The sequence below is a fragment of the Microcaecilia unicolor genome, chromosome 11, assembly GCF_901765095.1.
Source record: "Microcaecilia unicolor chromosome 11, aMicUni1.1, whole genome shotgun sequence".
Classification (NCBI taxonomy): Eukaryota; Metazoa; Chordata; class Amphibia; order Gymnophiona; family Siphonopidae; genus Microcaecilia; species Microcaecilia unicolor.
Window position 1 is genome coordinate 32,924,025 of NC_044041.1, and position 21,573 is coordinate 32,945,597.

Sequence of the window (21,573 nt, forward strand, 5' to 3'; positions counted from 1 at the left end):
TATGTGTTATCTTTCTTATTGTATTATTTCATGCACTATTGTAAGCCACATTGTGCCTGCGCTTGTGGGAAAATGTGGGATATAAATGCGCTAAAATAAATAAATAAATCTTTTTTTTTTTAATTAGATGTGATGTTTATTGGTGGTTGATACACTCATACCAACCACCAATAAACATTACATCTAATAAACCTTTGTCTCTTGCTGTCTTTTGTACAGAATTGAACGCAATACTCAAGGTGAAGTCACACCATGGAGCGATACAGAGGCATTATAGTATTCTTGGTCTTATTTACCATTCCTTTCCTAACAATTCCTAGCATCCTATTTGCTTTTTTGGCTGGCTTCGCACACTAGGCAGAAGATTTCAGCATATTGTCTACAATGACACCTAGATCTTTTTCTTGGGTGCTGACTCCCAAGGTGGACCATAGCATCAGGTAAGTATGATTTGGCTTATTCTTCCCAATGTGCATCACTTTGCATTTGTCTACATTAACTTTCATCTGTCATTTGGATGCCCAGTCTTCCAATTTCCTAAAGTCTTCCTGTAGTTTTTCACAGTCCACTTTTTTTTTTAATGACTGCGAATAGTTTTGTGTCATCTGCAAATGTAATCACCTCACTTGTTATTCTGATTTCCAGATCATTTATAAATATGTTAAATAGCACCGGTTCCAGTACACATCCCTGTGGCACTCCACTATTCACCCTCCTCCATTGAGAAAAATGGCCATTTAACCTTATCCTCTGTTTTCTGTCCAATAACCAATTCCTAATCCACAACAGAACACTGCCTGCTATCCCATGACTCTGATTTTCTCAGGAGTCTCTCATGAGGAACTCTGTCAAAGGCTTTCTGAAAATCTTTATACACGACATCAACTGGCTCACCTTTATCAACATGTTTATTCATGCCTTCAAAGAAAAGCAAATTGGCGAGGCAAGACTTCCCTTGGCTGAATCCATGCTCACTCTGTCTCATTAAGCCATATTTGTCTATGTGTTGCGTAATTTTATTCTTTATAATAGTTTCCACTATTTTCCCCAGCTGTGAAGTCAGGCTTCCACTCTGTAATTTCCCGGATTACCTCTGGAGCCCTTTTTAAAAATCAGTGTTACGTTGGCCATCCTCCAAACTTCAGGTACTAAGGATGATTTTAACAACATGTTCCAAATCATTTAACAGCAGAAGTTCTTTCAGTACCCTAGGGTGCATGCCATCCGGTCCAGATGATTTACTACTCTTTAATTTGTCAATTTGGCTCAGTACCATCTTTCTAGGTAGTGAACCTAGAAGATGTACTGACCAAACTGACAAATTATGTAACACATAGACAAATATGGCTTAATGAGGCAGAGTCTGCATGGATTCAGCCAAGGGAAGTCTTGCCTCGCCAATTTGCTTCATTTCTTTGAAGGCATGAATAAACATGGGGAGGAGCTGAAAGAAATTTCGCTTTCTTTTTATCTTTTTTTATTTATCCACTCCTCCATGTGCAACTTTCTTCAAATCAGTCACCTTACTTTCTAATTCTTCCTACTTTCTTACCCATCTATAAGTTACAACTTTGCCTTATCCTTCACTACCAATTATAATATTCTATTATGTATTGTGTTGACATTGCTAGTATACCATACTGCTGTAATTGCCTATTGCTCATGTTTGATCTATTCTTACTGTACACCGCCTTGAGTGAACTCCTTCAAAAAGGCGGTAAATAAATCCTAATAAATAAATAAATGACATTGGCAGCAGCTCCCTGGTGTCAATAGGATTCCTCCTTGACCATAAAGAAAACCCCAAATCCAGGAGCAGGGTCCAAGAACCTCCTTCCCAAATCTTGGGACTCACACTCAAATAACCTGTTGGTGAGTAGCATCAAACTAAAGTGCTATCTATTTAAGAGGGAACATACATTTATTTATTTATTTATTTTATTTAAACCCCGCACTTTCCCACTCATAGCAGGCTCAATGCGGCTTACATATTATATACAGGTACTTATTTGTACCTGGGGCAATGGAGGGTTAAGTGACTTGCCCAGAGTCACAAGGAGCTGCCTGTGCCTGCAGTGGGAATCGAACCCAGTTCCCCAGGACCAAAGTCCACCACTCTAACCACTAGGCCACTCCTCCACTCCAATAACATGTCAGTCTGGCTCCTGTCAAAACATTGCTGTAAGATGCATTTATTTCCCATGATTGTTTTCAAATTTCCAAGCATGGATGGATGCCACTAGTCCTGTATTAGTGAGGGACAAGTATGATATCCTAGTTACCAGAATTCTGAAGGGGTGGGAAGGGCCTCTCTACCCTCAGAAAATGGATGATTCTTGGAAGACAAGACAAATAAGACCTGAATCATATGTGCATCTGCAAAACTAAAAACATTTATCTTTTTCTGCTGACCTGTATGGCACGGTCAATGACCCGCTGGGCCATGGTTGGAACCACCAATTTAATCATAGCAATCTCTAAAGCAGCTTCCTGGCGGTATAAAAACAACAAAATAAAAGAGACTGGCATAAGAAATTCCACTTCAACACTTTCATGACAGGAATATCACAACAAAAAACAAAAACAGAGTGAAAATCAGTTACCTTAAAAAATTAGAAAAGGAGATCAAGAAAATACATTTATATTAAGATGTGTAGTAGTGCATGCAAGATTTCAATGTTGACACAAGTGCAGGATGAAGTCAGAAAAATGTGTGTGTTGGTGTTAGGGATTTAACTATCATGTGTAACAAAAAATAAAGTGAAATTGTTTACCTTATTACCAATTGTATCCATCAGATGGGCAGCTTTTAGTACCAATAGTCTAGCCTGCTCGATCTCTATACGTGACTGGGCAATGTCTGCCATGATAGTTCCCTGTTCTGCTAAGGGTTTCCCAAAGGCTACTCGGGATTTCACCTGCAGGGTACAGATGCATATAAGATGTTTCTGGATTTTAGAGTAAACTCTTGTGGTTACTGCAACAGTCCACTTGAATACATAGAAATAAAGTTCAATAAATAATAAATGTGACCTGCTAGCGAAAAGATACCAAAAGTAGGGTATGTGGTATAACTAAATCACAAGATAGAGGGATGTCTGTTACATAATCCTGCCAAATTTCAGCCTCATGTATGGACTAATAACGTCTTTAAAAAAATGAGAAACCTTTATAATAAAAAAAAGTAATTAATCCAAGAAATCAAATACCCCACTTTAGGTACCTGCAGCTTTAGGCTGTAGAACATGAAAAACATCAAAATTGTGAAAAATGTTACATGGTCCCATTCTACTAACCCTTCAGGCTGAGCTGTCTTAAGAATGTCAAGATAGCATCTAAAAACTGGGCTTTGAAACAGGCTTTTTCGTGGGAATGACTTAGTCATCTAGGAGTCTGCATAAATTGTTACTACCCCCTGCCTTTCTCCCCTCCCTTTCCCTGTTCTGCCAACTTCTTGTTCCCATCCCTCCCATCTCCCTCTAGTCCTCTCCCTTTCCCCTTTGGCTATCTCCATCTTGCTTGCTTGACATATCCTCTTTCCCATCGAATGTTGTTGTTCTTTTCTATACTGTCATTTATACGTTTTTATTGGATTGTAAACCTTCCAGTTTTGCGAGTCAGCTTGGGCTGTGTAGCAGGTTTTAATAAACTATAAACTAAACACTTACTCGTTCCCTCATGAGTTCCAGTGATCTTTCTGCATTTCCAATTAGTCTCATACAATGATGAATCCGTCCTGGCCCCAATCTCCCCTGTGCAATTTCAAACCCTCTGCCACACCCCAGCAGTATATTCTCCTTAGGCACTCGTACATTTTCAAAAGTGACCTCTCCATGACCAGCTGAAAAGAGAGCAAAACTTATCATTTTGTAAAAAAAGAACAGACATTTCACCTGGCTTTTCCTTATCTCAAGGTTCAAATGTATTTATTCACAAAATCTAAGTGCTTTACAGTGAATAAAGTGAAGATACTTACCTGTAGCAGGTATGCTCCGAGGACAGCAGGCCTTATATTTTCACAATTGGGTAACGTGATCCCATGTTGCCCTGTCCAGAGCTTTTAACAAGCTTTAAAAGAGATTCTGTGGAGCGCGAGGCACACTCCACTGAGTATGCGCGAGTGCCTTCCCACCCACTGAGAGAGCACGGTTTCCACAGTTAAATACTACAGCATAAAAAGAAAAAATAGAAGTCAACTCCAAGGGGAGGTGGGAGGGTTTGTGAGAATATAAGTCCTGCTGTCCTTAGAGAATACTTGCTACAGGTAAGTATCTTTGCTTTCTCCAAGGATAAGCATGTCATAATTCTCACAATTAGGGTATCCCTAGCATCCAGACTCACTGAAAACAACAAACTCTGGTCAACTGGGCCTCGCAACAGAAAGGACAGTACTCAGATTAACCTGAAACTATATACAAACTGAGTGAGAGTGCAGCTTGGAACAGAATAAAATGGGCTTAGGGGGGTGGAGTTGGATTCTAGACCCCAAACAGATTTTGCAAAACTGTCTGCCTGAACCGACTGTCACGTCGGGTTATCCTGCTCGAGGCAGTAATGAGATGTGAATGTGTTGACTGAAGACCACGTCACAGCCTTGCAAATTTCTTCAAAGGAGGCTGACCGCAAGTGGGCTACCGACGCAGCCATGGCTCTTATATTATGACCCTTGACATGACCCTCCAAGGTCAGCCCAGCCTGGGCATAAGTGAAAGAAATGCAATCTGCCAGCCAATTAGAGATTGTGTGTTTCCCCAATGGCAACCGCCATCCTGTTGGGATCAAAAGAAACAAAAAAATTGGGCGGACTGTCTGTGGGGCCTAGTGCGTTCTGTGTAATAGGCAGTCCAAGGTGTGCAAGGCGCTCTCGCCAGGGTGGGTACGAGGTCGGGAAAAGAATGTTGGCAAGACAATCAACTGATTCAGAAGGAACTCCGACACCACCTTCGGCAGGAACTTAGGGTGCGTGCGGAAGGCTACTCTGTTGTGATAAAACTTAGTATAAGGTGCATCCACTGCTAAGGCCTGAAGCTCACTGACTCTACAAGCTGAAGTAACAGCCACCAAGAAAATGACCTTCCAGGTCAACTACTTCAGATAGCAGGAATCCAGTGGCTTAAAAGCAGATTTCATCAGCTGGGTGAGAACGATGTTGAGGTCCCATGACACAGACGGAGGTTTGACAGGGGGCTCTGACAAAAGCAAACCTCTTCTGAAGCGAACAACTAGGGGCTGTCCAGAGATGGACATATCCTCTACATATTGATGATAAGCACCAATTGCACTTAGGTGAACCCTTATGGAGTTGGTCTTGAGACCAGACTTGGATAGGTGTAGAAGGTATTCAAGCAGGATCTGTATAGGGCAGGAAATAGGATCTAGGGCCTTGCCCTCACACCAGATGGAAAACCTCCTCCATTTAAAAGGGTAACAACTCTTAGTGGAATCTTTCCTGGAAGCCAGCAAGACCTGGGAGACACCTTCTGAAAGACCCAAGGAAGCAAATTCTAGGCTCTCAATATCCAGGCTGTGAGGGACAGAGACTGAAGGTTGGGATGCAGAAGAGATCCCTCATTCTGCGTGACGAGAGTCGGAAAACACTCCAATCTCCAAGGTTCTTCGGAGGATAACTCCAGAAGAAGAGGGAACCGGATCTGTTGAAGCCAGTAAGGCACGATCAGAATCATGGTTCCACGGTCTTACTTGAGCTTCAGCAAACTCTTCCCCATGACAGGATATGTATACAGAGGACCTGTCCCCCATGATTGGAGTGGAGGAGTGGCCTAGTGGTTAGAGTGGTGGACTTTGGTCTTGGGGAACTGGGTTCGATTCCCACTGCAGGCACAGGCAGCTCCTTGTGACTCTGGGCAAGTTACTTAACCCTCCATTGCCCCAGGTACAAATAAGTACCTCTATATAATATGTAAGCTGCATTGAGCCTGCTATGATTGGGAAAGCGCGGGGTACAAATGTAAGAAAAATAAAAAATAAAAAAAAATGAAGTAAGGCATCTGATGCTAGTCTGTCATGGGCCTGGAGCAAAACTGAGGGACTTTGTGATTCATGCGAGTGGCAAAAAGATTCACCAAGGGGGTGCCCCATGCTCGGGACATCTCTCGGGCAATGCTTGTGTTGACGGACGACTCGTGCGGTTGAATAACCCTGCTCAGTCTGTCAGCCAGGCTCTTGTTTTTGCCCGCCAGATAAATGGCTCGAAGGAACATGCCAAGCTGGCAAGCCCAACACCACATCCGGACGTTCTCCTGAGGGCATGATCTGGTGACCCCTGTTTGTAGGTGTAATACATGGCAACTTGATTGTCCATTTGAATAAGTACAATTTGGTAAGACAGCTGATATCTGAAAGCTTTTAGAGCATTTCAGATTGCCTGAAGCTCCAGGAAATTGATCTGGAGATCCATTTCCTGGGAGGATCAAGCACCTTGAGTGTGAAGCCCATCTACATGAGCTCCCCAACCCAGGAGAGATGTATCCATCGTCAGCACTTTTTGAAGCTGAGAAATTTGGAATGGAAGTCCTCGAGTCAAATTGGATCGAATGGTCCACCAAAACAGAGAGTGAGCAAGCTCTGAGGACACTCGGATGACATCTTCCAGTCCTCCTATGACTTGGCACCACCGAGAGGCCAGGGTCCATTGGGTAGTTCTCATGTGAAGCCATGTCATGGGTGTCACAAACTGTGGATGCCATGTGGCCCAACAACCTAAACATCTGCCGAGCCATGACCTGTGAGAGGCTTGAACCCGAGAAGCAAGTGCAACTAGAATGTCTGCTCTCAGCTCCGGGAGGAAGGATTGAACCTTCTGCATATCGAGCAGGGCTCCAATGAATTCTAATTGCTGGGCAGGGTGAAGATGGGACTTGGGGCAGTTTAAAACAAACCCTAGTAGCTCGAGCACCTGACTAGTCCTCCGTGTGGACCCCTGAGCACCGTCCTACAACATGCTCTTCACCAGCCGATCATCGAGATGGACTCCCAGTCTGTGCAGCGATGCTGCAACTACCGCTAGACATTTGGTAAATACCATAGGAGCTGATGCAAGGCCAAAGGGCAACACGCAGTACTGGAAGTGATGTGCTCCCTGCCAAAATCATAGATACTTCCAGTGGGCTGGAATTATCCGGATGTGTGTATATGTATCTTTTAAGTCCAGAGAGCATAGCCAATCGTTTTTCTGAATCATGGGGAGAAAGATGCCCAGGGAAACCATCCTGAACTTTTCTGTGACCAGGAATTTATTCAGGGCCCTTAGGTCTAGGATGGGATACATTCCCCCCCCCCCCCCCCCCCCATCTTCTTCTGTACAAGGAAGTACCTGAAATAGAAGTAATGAGCTCTTGGTGGGCAATTTGGAGGTTTCTGATGCCAATTTAGGGCGTATCCGAGACAGACTATTTGGAGAACTCACTGGTTGGAGGTAATAAGGGGCCACTTTTCGTGGAAAAACTTCAGCCTCCCCCTGTCCAGGACGGACACTTTGACAGCAGCTATGCTCTGCTGGAGCCAGTCAAAAGCTTGTCCCCTGCTTTGACCGGGGAGTAGCAGGGGCCTTAGGCGCACACTGTTGACGAGAATGAGGCACTGGGTGAGCCTGGGCAGGCTGGTGAGAGAAGGTGGCATACCTTTGCCTCAGAGATGTAGGCACCCCTTCTCGACTTGCCAAAAAACCTCCTAGGTGAGGAGGCTGATGCAGAAGGCGCTTGGTGGCAGACAGAAGAGATGGTATCAGTGTATTTTTTTATTTGGTCAGCGACCTCCTCAACCTTCTCTCCAAAAAGGTTATCTCCCCAGCATGGTGCATCCGCCAACCTCAGCTGAACCTCTGGCTCCAAGTCTGAAACATGCAGCCATGAGAGTCTGCATATTGCCATACTTTGGGCAGAGATCTTGGATGCCACATCTTGCCCTGGCCAAAAACTTACAACACGCCTTCTGCTGCTTGGCCAACTGGCACAGCAACTCGGCCTGCTCCGGTGGGAGAGAATGAGCCAGCATCTTGCGCACCGAGTCCTGTAAGTAGACGCTCATGAAGAAATAGTATGACTGAATGCGTGACACGAGTATAGAGGCCTGAAACATCTTCCTCCCAAAAGAGTCCAAAGTCCTAGTTTCTCTGTCTGGGGGTGCTGAAGCTTAGTCTCTAGAACTCCTGGCTCTTTTGAGGGCAGATTCTACCACCATGGAATGAGGAGGCAACTGGTCCTTATCAAAACTAGGAGTGTTGGATCCAGTACATAATCGATCTTCTTGGGCAGTACATGGACAGACAGAAGGGGCTTTCAATTCTGGATGAGAACCTCCTGCAAGATCTTGTGAAGTGGGACCGTCACAGCCCCTCTATAAGGAGACTCATAGTCCAGGACCTCGAGCATCTTGGCCCTGGGCTGGTCCTCCACCTCCAGAGGAAATCGAACGGCAGCTGCCATTTCCTTCACAAAAGAGGGAAATGAAAGGCTCTCCAGGGGAGACTTTCGCCTTTCAAGAGGAGGGGAGGGTTCAGAGGGGATGCCATAGGACTCATCCTCCAAAAAACACAGTGGAACCTCCTCTGATTTTGCATGAGCGCTCCTCATCGGTGTCAGTACAAACCTCCTCAAGGGAAGGCTCAGACTGGCCTGCCTCATCTTAGAGGAACCATGTCCTCAAGAAGGGTGTCAAGGACTCTGCTCTTGCCTCAGCTCCAGTGAAGCTTCCTCCACCAACGTCGAGGGAGTACCAGCTTGGGTGGCAGTAGACACCGGGACCACATGCAAACCAGCATTGCAGGCCAGGCTGAGGACCAAGCGGGGCCGCAACAGGAGGCAGGGTAGGTGCAAGAACCCCTGATGCTGATGCACACCATTGAAATAAGCCATGCAGCAGCTCAGGGAGCAAGGTCCAAATGTGCTCATCGAGGTCCGACACTGGGAAAGGCTGGGGTGCTGGCTCAGGGACAGGCTGCAGAACTGCTGGAGTTGAGACCGGAGCCTGGGCCTGGATCCTGGAAGACTAATTGGCACCTCCTGAATGGATGAGGAGCAGTGCTCCCGGCACCGTTTCTCAGGAGCAGAACCTCTCAGTGTCCCTGAGCTCCCAGCACCGTGTGTCGAGGGTGATCGACACCAGTGCTTCTTGACATACGAACATAAGAATAGCCATACTGGGTCAGATCAATGGTCCATCTAGCCCATGATCCTGTTTTCCAAACAGTAGCCAAGCCAGGTCACTAGTACCTGGCAGAAACCCAAATCGTGGCAACACTCCATACACTCCACAACAAATCCCAAGGCAAGCAGTTGCTTCCCATGTCTGTCTCAATAGAAGACTATGGACTTTTCCTCCAGGAATTTGTCCAAACCTTTTTTAAACCCAGATAAAACTAACCGTCGTTACCACATCTTCCAGCAAAGAGTTCCAGAGCTTAACTATTCGTTGAGTGAAAAAATATTCCCCCCTATTTGTTTTAAAAGAATTTCCAAGTAACTTCCTCGAGTGTCCCCTAGTCTTTGCACTTTTGGAACGAGTAAAAAAAAATTGATCCAGTTCTACTTGTTCTACACTACTCAGGATTTTGTAGACCTAAATCATATCTCCCCTCATCTGTCTCTTCTCCAAGATGAAGAGCCCTAATCTCTTTACCCTTTCCTCATATGAGAGGAGCTCTAACCTCTTTATCATTTTGGTTGCTCTTCTTTGAACCTTTTCTAATTCCGCTATATCTTTCTTGAGATACGGCAATCAGAACTGAATGCAATACTCAAAGTGCGGATGCACCATGGAGCGATAAAAAGGCGTTATAGAATAACACTGAAAATACTATAATCATCCCTTTCCTAATAATTCCTAGCATCCTTTTTGCTTTTTTAGCTGCCGCTACACACTGACAGAACATTTCAGAATATTATCTACAATATCACCTAGATTTTTTTCTTGTGTGCTGACCCCCAAAGTGGACCCTAGCTTCAGGTAACTATGATTCAGATTATTCTTTCCAATGTGCATCACCTTGCATTTGTCCACATTAAATTTCATCTGCCATTTGGATGCCCAGTCTTCCAATTTCCTAAGGTCTTCCTGCAATATTTCATAGTCTGCATGTGTTTTAACAACCTTTAATAGTTTTGTATCATTTGCAAATTTAATCACCTCAATCGTCGTTCCAATTTCCATATCATTTATAAATATGTTAAATAGCACTGGGCCCAATATAGATCCCTGCAGCACTCAACTCTTCACCTTCCTCCATTGAGAGAAATGGCAATTTAACCCTACCCTCTGTTTTCTGTCCAATAACCAATTCCTAATCCACACCAGAACCTTGCCTCATATCCCATGGCTTTTTAATTTCTCAGGAGTCTCTCATGAGGAACATTATCAAAAGCTTTCTGAAAATCTAGATACACTACATCAAGTGGCTCACCTTTATCCACATGTTTATTCACGCCTTCAAAGAAGTGAAGTAAATTGGTAAGGCAAGTCTTCCCTCGGCTGAACCCATGCTGACTCTGTCCCATTAAACCACGTTTGTCTACGTGTTCTGTAATTTTATTCTTTATAACAATTTCCACTATTTTGCCCGGCACTGACGTCAGGCGTACTGGTCTATAATTTCCCAGATCACCCCTAGAACCCTTTTTAAAAATCGGAGTCACATTGGCCACCCTCCAATCTTCAGGTACTACAGACAATTTTAACAAAAGGTTACATATTACTAACGGCAGATTAGCAATTTCATGCTTGAGTTCTTTGAGTACCCTTGGATGTATGCCATCCAGTCCAGGTGATTTACTACTCTTTAATTTTTCAATTTAGCTCAGTACTTCTTTGCCCGAAGTCGATCAAGGCTCCTCGGTACCCATGAGGATGATATCTAATCCTCACGTCGCTTCGAGGTCCAGTCTGATGCTGGCCAGACCCAGGAGCCCCATACTGAAGTTGGCGCCGCCGCATTGCCTTCCCTGCAGTTTCTTCCCCTCACTTCCTGCACGCTCCTTTTAGTGAAATTGAGTATACTCAGATTCACTAATAGGAGCGTGCCAGATGTAAGGGAAAGACAGAACAGGGCAGGCAACGTGGCAGCGCCGGAGACTGGCGCTGGACAAGGCTTCAGGTGGCGGGGGTTGGGTACCCCCACCAGCAAAACTAGAGGCCCAGAGGAAATTTACGGGGGCCCAGGCCCCATGTAGCTACGCCACTGATCCACACTCTACCCTGGACCACCCCTAACCTAGCCAGTTAGTGTTTTGGCGGTCAGAGGGATATTAGTGGCACCAACCAGTTAAGAGCCACTGAATATTTGGGATGACCGGCCTCTCCTCCCCAGTTATACACTTTTGAATATAGGCTCCTTTGTTGTTTATATGGTGCCTTGCCCTGGGTGCCCATGTGGTAGAAAGTGAAATCTTCAAAGTGACTTTCAGCTAATTATAAGAGGGACCATGATGGGAATACCCAAGCTGAACAGGTATGATTTTAATTTGGACTGGAAAGTGAGGCATGAGGAAGCATTCAAGACGTCTTGAGTTAGTTAATTCCAGAGGGAAGAGGTGGGGAAAGAAGAATCCTGTTCTCAAATCAGCAAAACCTGCCAGTGAAGTATCGGAAACATATTATTTTAAAGAAAAAGGAGCAATCTCTGCATCTCCTAGTTACCTGGAGCATCTTCTATACCATACACGCTGAGAGGCCTGGTAACTTTGATCCCTGGAGTATCCATTGGCACCAGAATCATTGTTTGCTGCTTATGGCGAGGGGCATCCGGATTTGTTTTCCCCATGAACACGCAGATCTTGCAGCGAGGATCCAAAGCACCTGCCCGGAACAGAGAGAGCACTGGAAGTTGTTTTCTATACTTAAGCCTGGCAAACCAGGATCCTCCCCTTCCACTTCTTCCCAACATTTATACTCTTCATCAAATTAGCAGGCATACTTATAAATAGCTCAAAGCTAGTAGTTCATATAAAATAGGTTGCTCAGTGTTAAATGGAAACATGAAAATAGGGATTCTAAGTCAAAATAATTTTGCTATATCAGCTTCATCCTTACAGCGCTGCGTAACCCTAGTAGCGCTTTAGAAATGTTAGTTAGTAGTAGTAGTAGTAGAATAAACAGTTTTAACTAAACTCTTCTTCTTCTTACTGAAAAACAGCAATGTAATGGATGAAGTTACATTAGGGCTAGACTGGCCCTCTCTCTCCAACAATGTGCTTCTGTTCTGTACCTGAAGTCCACCACTTATGGCCGTTGAGAATGTAGAAATCCTTGTCTTCTTTGATTGATGATTCAATGTTGGTTGCATCTGATGAAGCAACCTAGAGAAAAAGTCACTTAGTTTAAAACCTGCCATTTGAAAGTAATTCTATCTATAACAGGGCATTGAGATTTGGAGATGGTGAAGGTATTTATTTTAGCTTATTTTATAGAGACGCAGAGGCAGGTGGGGGGAGTAGTATTGGTAAAATGTAATTTATTTATTTATTTAAGCAATGTTACAGTACCGCCTTAACTAACTGGTTGACCAAGGCGTCATGGTTTATAATTCTTGTACCATGATGATTACTGTACATTGTTTAATATTTTCTAAGGTTATTTTGCAGTTGAATAAAGACTATATTATATTAAAGATGCACAGGTGTTCATAAAGTATCAGCACAAATCCTGAAGAAATCGCACCTAGATTGAAGCGCAGACATTAGACGCGTAAGTTGTAATTCTGTCCACACTCTGCTCCAACTCCTCCCCTGAGCATGCCAACTCATACCGTATATATTTTATAGATGACCTAATTTTATAAGAGGCATTTTACACATGGAAAATGTTTATAAAAATGACCTCCTTTACGTGGAAATGCTGAAGCTGTGCTGGCAACCAAATATGACACACCTTAGTATCCATTCACGATTTACCTTCACACAGTACAGTGAAAATATCTAGAGAATAACTCACCCTCCCTTATTCAAACTGCAAAGGCATCACATATCAGAGTACCAAACTTTGGAATTCTCTACCTAAGCAGTTAAGGTACTTAGAAAGGGAATGGGACTTCATATACTGCCTTTCTGTGGTTTTTGCAAATACATTCAAAGCGGTTTACATATTATATACAGATACTTATTTTGTTGCTGGGGCAATGGAAGGTTAAGTGACTTGCCCAGAGTCACAGGGAGCTGCAGTGAGAATCGAACCCAGCTCCCCAGGATCAAAATCTGCTGCACTAACCACTAGGCTACTCCTCCACTCAGATTCCATAAATTACTAAAGGCTTTTCTATTTATTTGGTACATTTATATCCCACATTTTCCCACCTATTTGCAGGCTCAATGTGGCTTACATAGTACTGTAAAGGCATTCGCCAAGTCTGGTAGAGGAACAAATACAGGGTGATGCTGTGGTCGAATAAGGTAGGTATGTTTCAGGCACATTAGGGTCGAACATAGGGAAGGTTAAAGAGTGTCTAATACGATCTTTGATTTTCTGTGTTGCAGAGTTTAGGCCTTTATGTTGGGTCGTTAAGGTACGCCTTTTTGAACAGGTTGGTTTTTAGTGATTTCCTGAAGTTTAGATGGTCGTAGATTGTTTTCACAGCTTTTGGCAGTGCGTTCCATAGTTGGGTGCTTATATAGAAGCTTAATGCATAGGTTGCTTTGTATTTGAGTCCTTTGCAGTTTGGGTAGTGGAGATTTAGGTATGTTCGTGATGATCCGGTTCTGTTTCTGGTTGGTAGACCTATGAGGTCTGTCATGTATCCTGGGACAGGGTGCAGATTTTGAAGGAGATACGTTCTTTGATTGGTAGCCAGTGCAGTTTTTCTCGGAGGGGTTTGGCACTTTTGAATCGTGATTTACCAAATATCAGCCTGGCTGCTGTGTTTTGGGCGGTCTGGAGTTTCTTTGCGAGTTGTTCTTTACATCCCGCATAGATTCCATTGCAGTAGTCTGCATGGTTTAGTACCATTGATTGTATTAGGTTACGGATTATTTCCCTCGGGAAGAAAGGTTTTACACGTTTAAGTTTCCACATTGAGTGGAACATTTTCTTTGTAGTGGAGTTTACTTTAAGTACATATCTTATCACAAGAAAATAAACTAATGTTGCTGTCTCTCTTATATGTTTCAACGTAACCAATACTCTAGCCTACCTTCATGACAAACACACAAGTATTCCTAATATGTTAAATGCTATAATTAATTATCTGACTGTATATTTTTGATGTTTTTCTTGAATGTAAGCCACATTGAACCTGAGCTTGTCCCGGATAATGTGGGATACAAATGTCCTCAATAAAATAAATAAATAAATTCCAGTGCAGTAATCCCCAATCAAAGGAACTAGCATCAACTGTGCAAATTCTTCCAGGCGTTTCTACTATCTGACTAGTTCAATCACTGTCTTGTTCCCATAGTGACAGAAATAATTTCTCCTTTATCCAATCAGCAAATCTCAACAAATAGCAAAATCATGAAAAACAAAAGCTGAAGTTATGGGAATGATATTCAGTCCATGGCACTGACATCTGCAAGCTGAATTAAGCCCAGATAGTCAATACTGGAATATTCGGGTCAAGGCGGTCACATGGACATTAACTGGGCACCAGCTGACATTCAGTCCAATGCCCAGTTAGTCCCATAAAGTTACAACAGCCTTTTTATTGTCCTTACTTAACTGGCTAGTGGACCGAATATCACTGCTAACCGGTTAAGTGCTGGCTCCACCCACAGACAGTCCTCTGCACTAAAATAGTGGTCAGAGCCAGTATTCAACCAATTCAGGTAATAATTAAGGGTTTGTTTGAATAGGAAATCTCAGCAAAATCTGTCAACACGATGTCCCCTATGGGTCTTAAACTGGAGAAGGATCAATCTCGAGCGGGTGAGGACAAGATGTCATGGCATGTGCCCTTGGAAGCTCGTGGATTCGCAGACACACAACTGCTCCAGCTTACTGCAGTGGTGGAGCAGGTGTTGGAGCCCCATCTTGGTCAGTGTCCAGGCAGTTTAACTCATCTTGAATCTCTTCTTGCAGAGACTACTCGGCGGACAAGAGAGCTAGAGCAATGTGTCTCTAATATCGAGGATGCGGAGGTGCAAGACATGGAAAAGAATCTGGCAATGGAGCAGCAACTGAAATGTCAAGCGGCTTGGATAGGTAATTTGAAGAGATCTAGAAGGGGGAATTTAAGAATAATTGGCTTACCGCAGCAGGTGTCAAATTGCACACTCCCCTCAATTTTGGAGTGCTAGCTAGCATCGGAATTTGCTTTGTCAGACAGTGCGGGGCCATTTTGTCTGGAGCGGGCTCACTGTGTGGGTTGACTTCAGGAAGGATGATGTAGACCCTGGGTTGTCATTATCAAGGTGCATAATTATGTGCACAAAGTTGAAATTCTGTGTGGCTACAGGCAGAAACAAGCAACGCTGCAATATGATGGGGAACCTATTCAAATTTATCAACATTACTCTACTTCCCTTCAGGAACGTCAAAGGAAGTTTTCTCCTATTTGCAATACCTTGACTGAACAAGGTCAGCGTTTCGTGTTGTTGTATTCTGCCACCCTCAAAGTTTACTTGAATAGTCAGTGGCACACTTATGATTCTCCTGAGGCAGCTCAGCACTGTATCTGCCTGCAGTCAGCATCTGACTCTCATGGATACTGAATGTTTCTTTACTGCTTTTTGATTATGACTGTACAGTTGAACGTTTTTCAATTATCTGCCTTTTATGTATTACATTATCTTCTCCTACAGCAAGTACATGTGCTGATTGAGCTTGTTATATCTCTGCTTGGCCTATGTGGCTCTTTTGTATGATTTCTGTTTACTTTTCTAGTGGTTTGGTGGGGGGGGGGGGGGGGGGCATGGGACCCCTGGCATTATGTGTGGTTTTCCTGATTCTTGATGTGTGGTTATGCAGCGAGAACTGTTGTGGGTAGTTAGAAGGGGGGATGGAGGGGGAGAGTGGGTTAGTTTGGGTAGTGGGGTTGGGGGGTTTGGGAGGGAGTTGAGTGGGGTGAGCAGCTCTCATGCCATCTTTTGTTGATTTCGTTCTTTGGGTATGGTACTGCCTCTGCGCTGCTTTTCATTTTTGGTGGAACTCTGGTAGGGGGGCTGGGCTTCTCAGGTTCTATACATTTGGAATGGCATTTTTTTTTGCTTCTATTTACTGGAATGCCCGCTCTGAGCACTCCAGTACTTAGAATTGCTACTTGGAACTTTGGTGGAGTCACCGCCCCTATTAAATGAACTAAAATCCTAACCACATTAAATCATGAGAATAGATCCTGCTTGTATACAGGAAACTAGACTCAGTGATTTGGAATATAAAAAGCTTAGGCGACAGTAGGTGGGGGATGTATTTTATAGCTCCTCGGGAGAGCGTCGAGGAGGGGTGGCAGTGTTGATGTGGCATTCCCTCCCTTATCAAGTGGAAGTTGTCTTTAAGGATCAAGCAGAACGGTATTTGTTGTTGAAACTGTGGGCACACAGCAAGCCGTTTTATCTTTTGGTGGTTTATGGACACACCCTTTGATGCTTCCTTTTACCCATCCTTACTTTGGTGCCTCCTTCCTTATGCAGATCTTGTGGTTTTGGGGGACATGAACACTGTAATGCATCTGGATATGGATTGTATATCTGCTAAAGGGGATGGTAGAGGATTTCCAGGGAGAGGGACACTCCGTTTGCGATCTCTTTGGGATTGGATGATAGCTGGCGACTTCTCCATCCCATGGAGTGTGATTATACTCACCTTTCCAGGACCCACAGCATGCTTTCCTGTCTGGATTATATTTATATGAATCAGGTATTTTCATCCATACAGGCTGTGGCTGTGGGCCCTGAGATTATATCCGATCACTCAGTGGTATGGGTAGATCTTGGAGAGCCTGCTTATCATCAGGTACACAGATGCTGGCGATTTCCCATGTATTTGGCGAGAGACTCTGATTTCTTTTAAATACTTGGGAGAGAGAAGGGACTATTTTCTATCCACAAATGGCCAACATCGTGACCAGCCAACACTATTTTGGGATACCACTAAAGTGGTGCTCCGCAGGGATATTATCACCTATGTCAGTTTGAGAAATAAGAAACTAGCTGCTGATATAATCAACTTGGAAAAGAAACTCCATCAAGTTACAAGGGCATATCTGCGTACTCCTTCTCAGGTAACAAAAGATATTTTGATTTCTACGCAGATAGCCCCTTATTCATAAAAAACCCACTAGAGACCTTTATCATAAGTATAAATTTTACAAATATGGAAGTAATGCCGGTCAACTAATGGCAAGGCTGGTTAAAGGTTGGGGTTGTTCTTGGTCCATACTCTCTTTGACAGATGGCTCAGGATCCATCACTAATAATACAGATTGGACAGCAGAGGTCTTTTTGGGACATCTTCGTCAGTTGTATGCAGCGGAGACTCCTCAGCTATCTACTGGATCTAAGGAGTTTCTTGATAGGGTGGGTCTGCCTACTTTATTGTCCGATGTGGTAGAGGTCTTAAATGCAACACTGCAGGCCAAAGAGTTCCAGGTGGTGCTTAAGTCACTGCAAGCATATACAGCCCTAGGGGCGGACGGTTTTACGGGAGAGTTCTACAAAGCTTCAGTTGGTGGGGCCCCTCTTGGATTATTATCAGGAGGTGGTGCTGGTGAGGTATTTTCCTTTGTATGATAATGTTGCATTGATTACTCTCCTTCCCAAGCCCAATAAACCTCATGAGGAGGCTGATTCTTATAGGCCCATCTCTCTCTTGAATGTTGATATTAAGTTTCTGGCTAAAATGCTTGCAAATCGCTTAGCGGGTTATTTACCTACCCTGGTAGATGGGAAGCAGGTGGACTTTGTGAGAGGTCGCCTGTACATAACATGCGGAAGGTTTTGATTGTGATGTCATACTATCATGCTTTAGATTTGCCAGCCCTGGCTGTTAGCCTAGATGCGGCAAAAGCATTTGATAAGGTTAGTTGGGGTCACCTGTTTGATGTACTTCTTAGGGTTGGCATCTAGACGCGATAAGGACCTTATACCATATTTCTCAGGCAGAGATTATTGTAAATGGTACTAGAACTGTGCCTCTTCAGATTTTTCGCAGGACCCGTCAGGGATGCCCACTTTCTCCATTATTATTTGTTTTATGTTTAGAACCTTTGTTTCATGTTTTGAAAAGGGACCCCACTATACCAGGGGTGACTATTAATGGTACTGTAAATAAAGCTTTGGCCTTTGCTGATGATTTCGTGATTCTTTTAATGAGTCCTCAGGAGGGTCTTTCCAATTTGTTAAAGCTATGGGGTATGTTTGGAGTTTTTTCGGGATTTACTTTGAATTTGGAGAAATCTAAAGCCATGCTCCTTTTACCTTGTGTTAAAACCTCTTGGGTGATCCTGTGGGAAACACTGTTAGCACAAAGGAAAGTAGAGCAACGGGAACTGCTGGCCTATCATCAATTGCATCACTATGTGCGGTCATTGGATCAGACAGCTTTTGCACAGTCTTTGGGGGAGAAATTGCAGGGTTTTTTTGATAAATTTAGAGAAGATGGTCTCTCGGTTTCTGGTTTACATCAGGCTCTGCAGACAAAATACCCCAAAAGAACCTATGATGATATCCTTGCAAGGTGGAATCGGGATCTGAACAGCTATGGGATAAAAATAGAGCCCTTAAGGCTGATTAAAAGGATCCCGGAGATCTCAGTTAGTGCTGAGTTAAGGGAATGCCAATTTCGAACTTTAAACAAGAGCATACTTTACTCAAGATCGCTTATTTAAGATAGGGGCAGTGGAGACCCCAGTGTGCCAGAAGTGTAAGCAGGGCAATAATTCTTTTTTTCATTCCTTTTGGGAATGCATAGGGGTTCAGGGGTTTTGGAAAGCGGTTTTTAGTTATTTGGGGATATTGTTTGGGTCCGAGATACCGCTATCACCGGCAACTGCATTACTGGAACCTATGGCTCAGTTACTAATATTCGTCGTGGACCACAGATATTGTTTCTAAGGAAAGCAGGGGTTTTAGCTAAAAATGTAATACTGAGAGTCTGGGTGGGGGAGGATATACCATCATTTTGGGCATGGAGAAATAGATTACATGTGTTAATGCTATTAGAGCGCCAATATGCCCGATTTACGCCTAGAAGGAAAAAATATTTTCAGGCAGTGTGGGAAGTGTACTTGGAGTCCCTTCCGCATAGGGCCAGGAGTCTGTCGTTGGAATTCTCTTTAATCTGCAAGCCAAATAAAGTAAAAAAGGATGCTTGGTTTGGGAGTATCATGGAAGATAGAAAGGTATTTAGGGGAGTCCTGTCCTGGTGGGGGTCTCTTTTCCCGGGACTTGAGTTGTGTATATAATAAGTTTTTGGGGGTTTTTTTGATAGAAAGGAAATAGGTCATTAATGAATGGGAAACCTAGAGGAGGGGGGTGAGGGGGGTTATACTGCAAAAGGAAAATTTTGATGACGATCTGACTGATTTGTAATTTTATTACGCATATTTTCTCTCTGATTGTTTTATGTGTTATGATCTATTATCAATAAACATTGTTGAATCTTAAAACCTCTTGGGTGGGCATATTTGTTTAATATGATACAAATACTTTGTTGGTTATATGTTTTTTCAACTTTTTCCTTTGAACTTGCGTAGTAGTGATGAGAAAGCCTTGCATAGGCTTTTATTTATGGAAAGGGAAGAAATCTCGCCTGTCTTTGGGGATATTACAAACTCATCATGGAGGCATGGGATTGCTAGATATTCGTTATATGACAGTAGCATGCGGGATGCAGCACCTTAACGATGGTACTAAAACACAGAACATTTTTGGGTTACAGCTTTTCTATGTTTTATTTTATTCTATTCCTATTGACTAGCTTTGGAAACTAATTTGATACCCAATGTTCATTTTAGTCACATACTGCATGTCTGCATGCCACTCCTGGATTGCCTTTAGGCACTTTTCGGCGTTACTCTTTCCTGTATACCAGTAGAACAGTGTGGCGATGGTGTGTAAGAGGCATACATTTTCTTCTGTTGTAACACCCTATCAATCTGTGCTAATCCTGCTTTTCCATCAGGGAGGGAAGAAAGGTATTTTCACTCACTGGGAGTCACTTGGACTGAAGTATCTTTTACAAGTGATAGAGGAGGGCAAAATGAAGACTTTCCAGGAGTTGCAACAGGAATTGGAGTGGAGGAGTGGCCTAGTGGTTAGGGTGGTGGACTTTGGTCCTGGGGAACTGAGTTCGATTCCCACTTCAGGCACAGGCAGCTCCTTGTGACTCTGGGCAAGTCACTTAACCCTCCATTGCCCCATGTAAGCCACATTGAGCCTGCCATGTGTGGGAAAGCGCAGGGTACAAATGTAACAAAAAAAAAAAAATAGATACTATTGGAGATTCTACATGGAATGTTGCTACTATTGGAGATTCTACATGGAATGTTGCTTGCTAGCAACATTCCATGTAGAAGGCTGCGCAGGCTTCTGTTTCTGTGAGTCTGACGTCCTGCACGTATGTGCAGGACGTCAGACTCACAGAAGCAGAAGCCTGCGCGGCCACATTGGTGATCCATGTAGAATCTCAAATAGTAGCAACAGTGGAGGAGTAGCCTAGTGGTTAGGGTGGTGGACTTTGGTCCTGGGGAACTGAGGAACTGAGTTCGATTCCCACTTCAGGCACAGGCAGCTCCTTGTGACTCTGGGCAAGTCACTTAACCCTCCATTGCCCCATGTAAGCCGCATTGAGCCTGCCATGAGTGGGAAAGCGCGGGGTACAAATGTAACAAAACAAAAAAAATTCTCCATATCACCAACTCACGGCTTTGCACATCTTCTACTCCACCATTATGTTTCTTCTCTATTGTGGACTGATTTAACTGAGGATGCCCAAGAGACCACTGGTGAGGCGTGTACATTGGGCTCTTAATTGCGAGTGCTTTTGACCTTTCATCTCAAACATTTACAGGACACTACTGCTGACATTGACTATTTTCGCTTAGCAGCACTTTGATCTGCTCATTTGACCTCTACCATTTCTACTTCTCTTTTGCAAGAATGCCTTGTGAGCCTGCCTAAACGTTTTGTTAATATCTCCCATAGGGAAACTTTTTATACATTTCTTTTACAAATTTTTATCTCCCCATATAGAGCTCACAGGGCGGGTCTTCACCCTGGGGATAAATGTCTTAAGTGTGGTGTGAGTCGAGCGACTTTGTGTCATATGCTTTGGCACTGCACCAGGGAGTGACTTTTTTGGATGACCCTTTGTACTACACTCTTGACTCTTTGTTCCTGTGACTTTTGTGTGGAACCTCAGATTCATTTTTGGTGATTTTGTATCCGATCCCCACAGGTTTTAAGTCATTCTCACAGAAAGCTATTTGCTTTGGACTTAATTTTGTTTACCTGGATCCAAGAAGCTAATCTACATGTATTCTTTTGCAATCTAGGTGTGAGCATTTACACCAACTCTAGGGCTGGTGTAAATGTCCACACCTGCAATAAAAGCACATGAAGGTGGCCTTATGCTAGTATTCTATAGAGAAAAGTGGGCACCTACTTTTCTTTATAAAATAGGTTTCAAACAGGTACT

The 21,573-nt window shown here is 43.5% G+C and overlaps 1 protein-coding gene across 1 annotated transcript in view; it reads right to left on the bottom strand.

Moving 5' to 3' along the window:
* ACAD10 (acyl-CoA dehydrogenase family member 10) overlaps positions 1–21,573 on the bottom strand; it is an 83,734-nt gene that overhangs the window by 11,879 nt on the left and 50,282 nt on the right. Inside the window, exons 16-20 of the mRNA XM_030217795.1 lie at positions 12,218–12,308; positions 11,650–11,808; positions 3,669–3,841; positions 2,775–2,918; positions 2,413–2,490 (exon numbers count right to left, since the gene is read on the bottom strand). Coding sequence (XP_030073655.1) covers positions 2,413–2,490; positions 2,775–2,918; positions 3,669–3,841; positions 11,650–11,808; positions 12,218–12,308 — 645 coding nt within the window. The remainder of the gene's footprint in view (positions 1–2,412; positions 2,491–2,774; positions 2,919–3,668; positions 3,842–11,649; positions 11,809–12,217; positions 12,309–21,573) is intronic.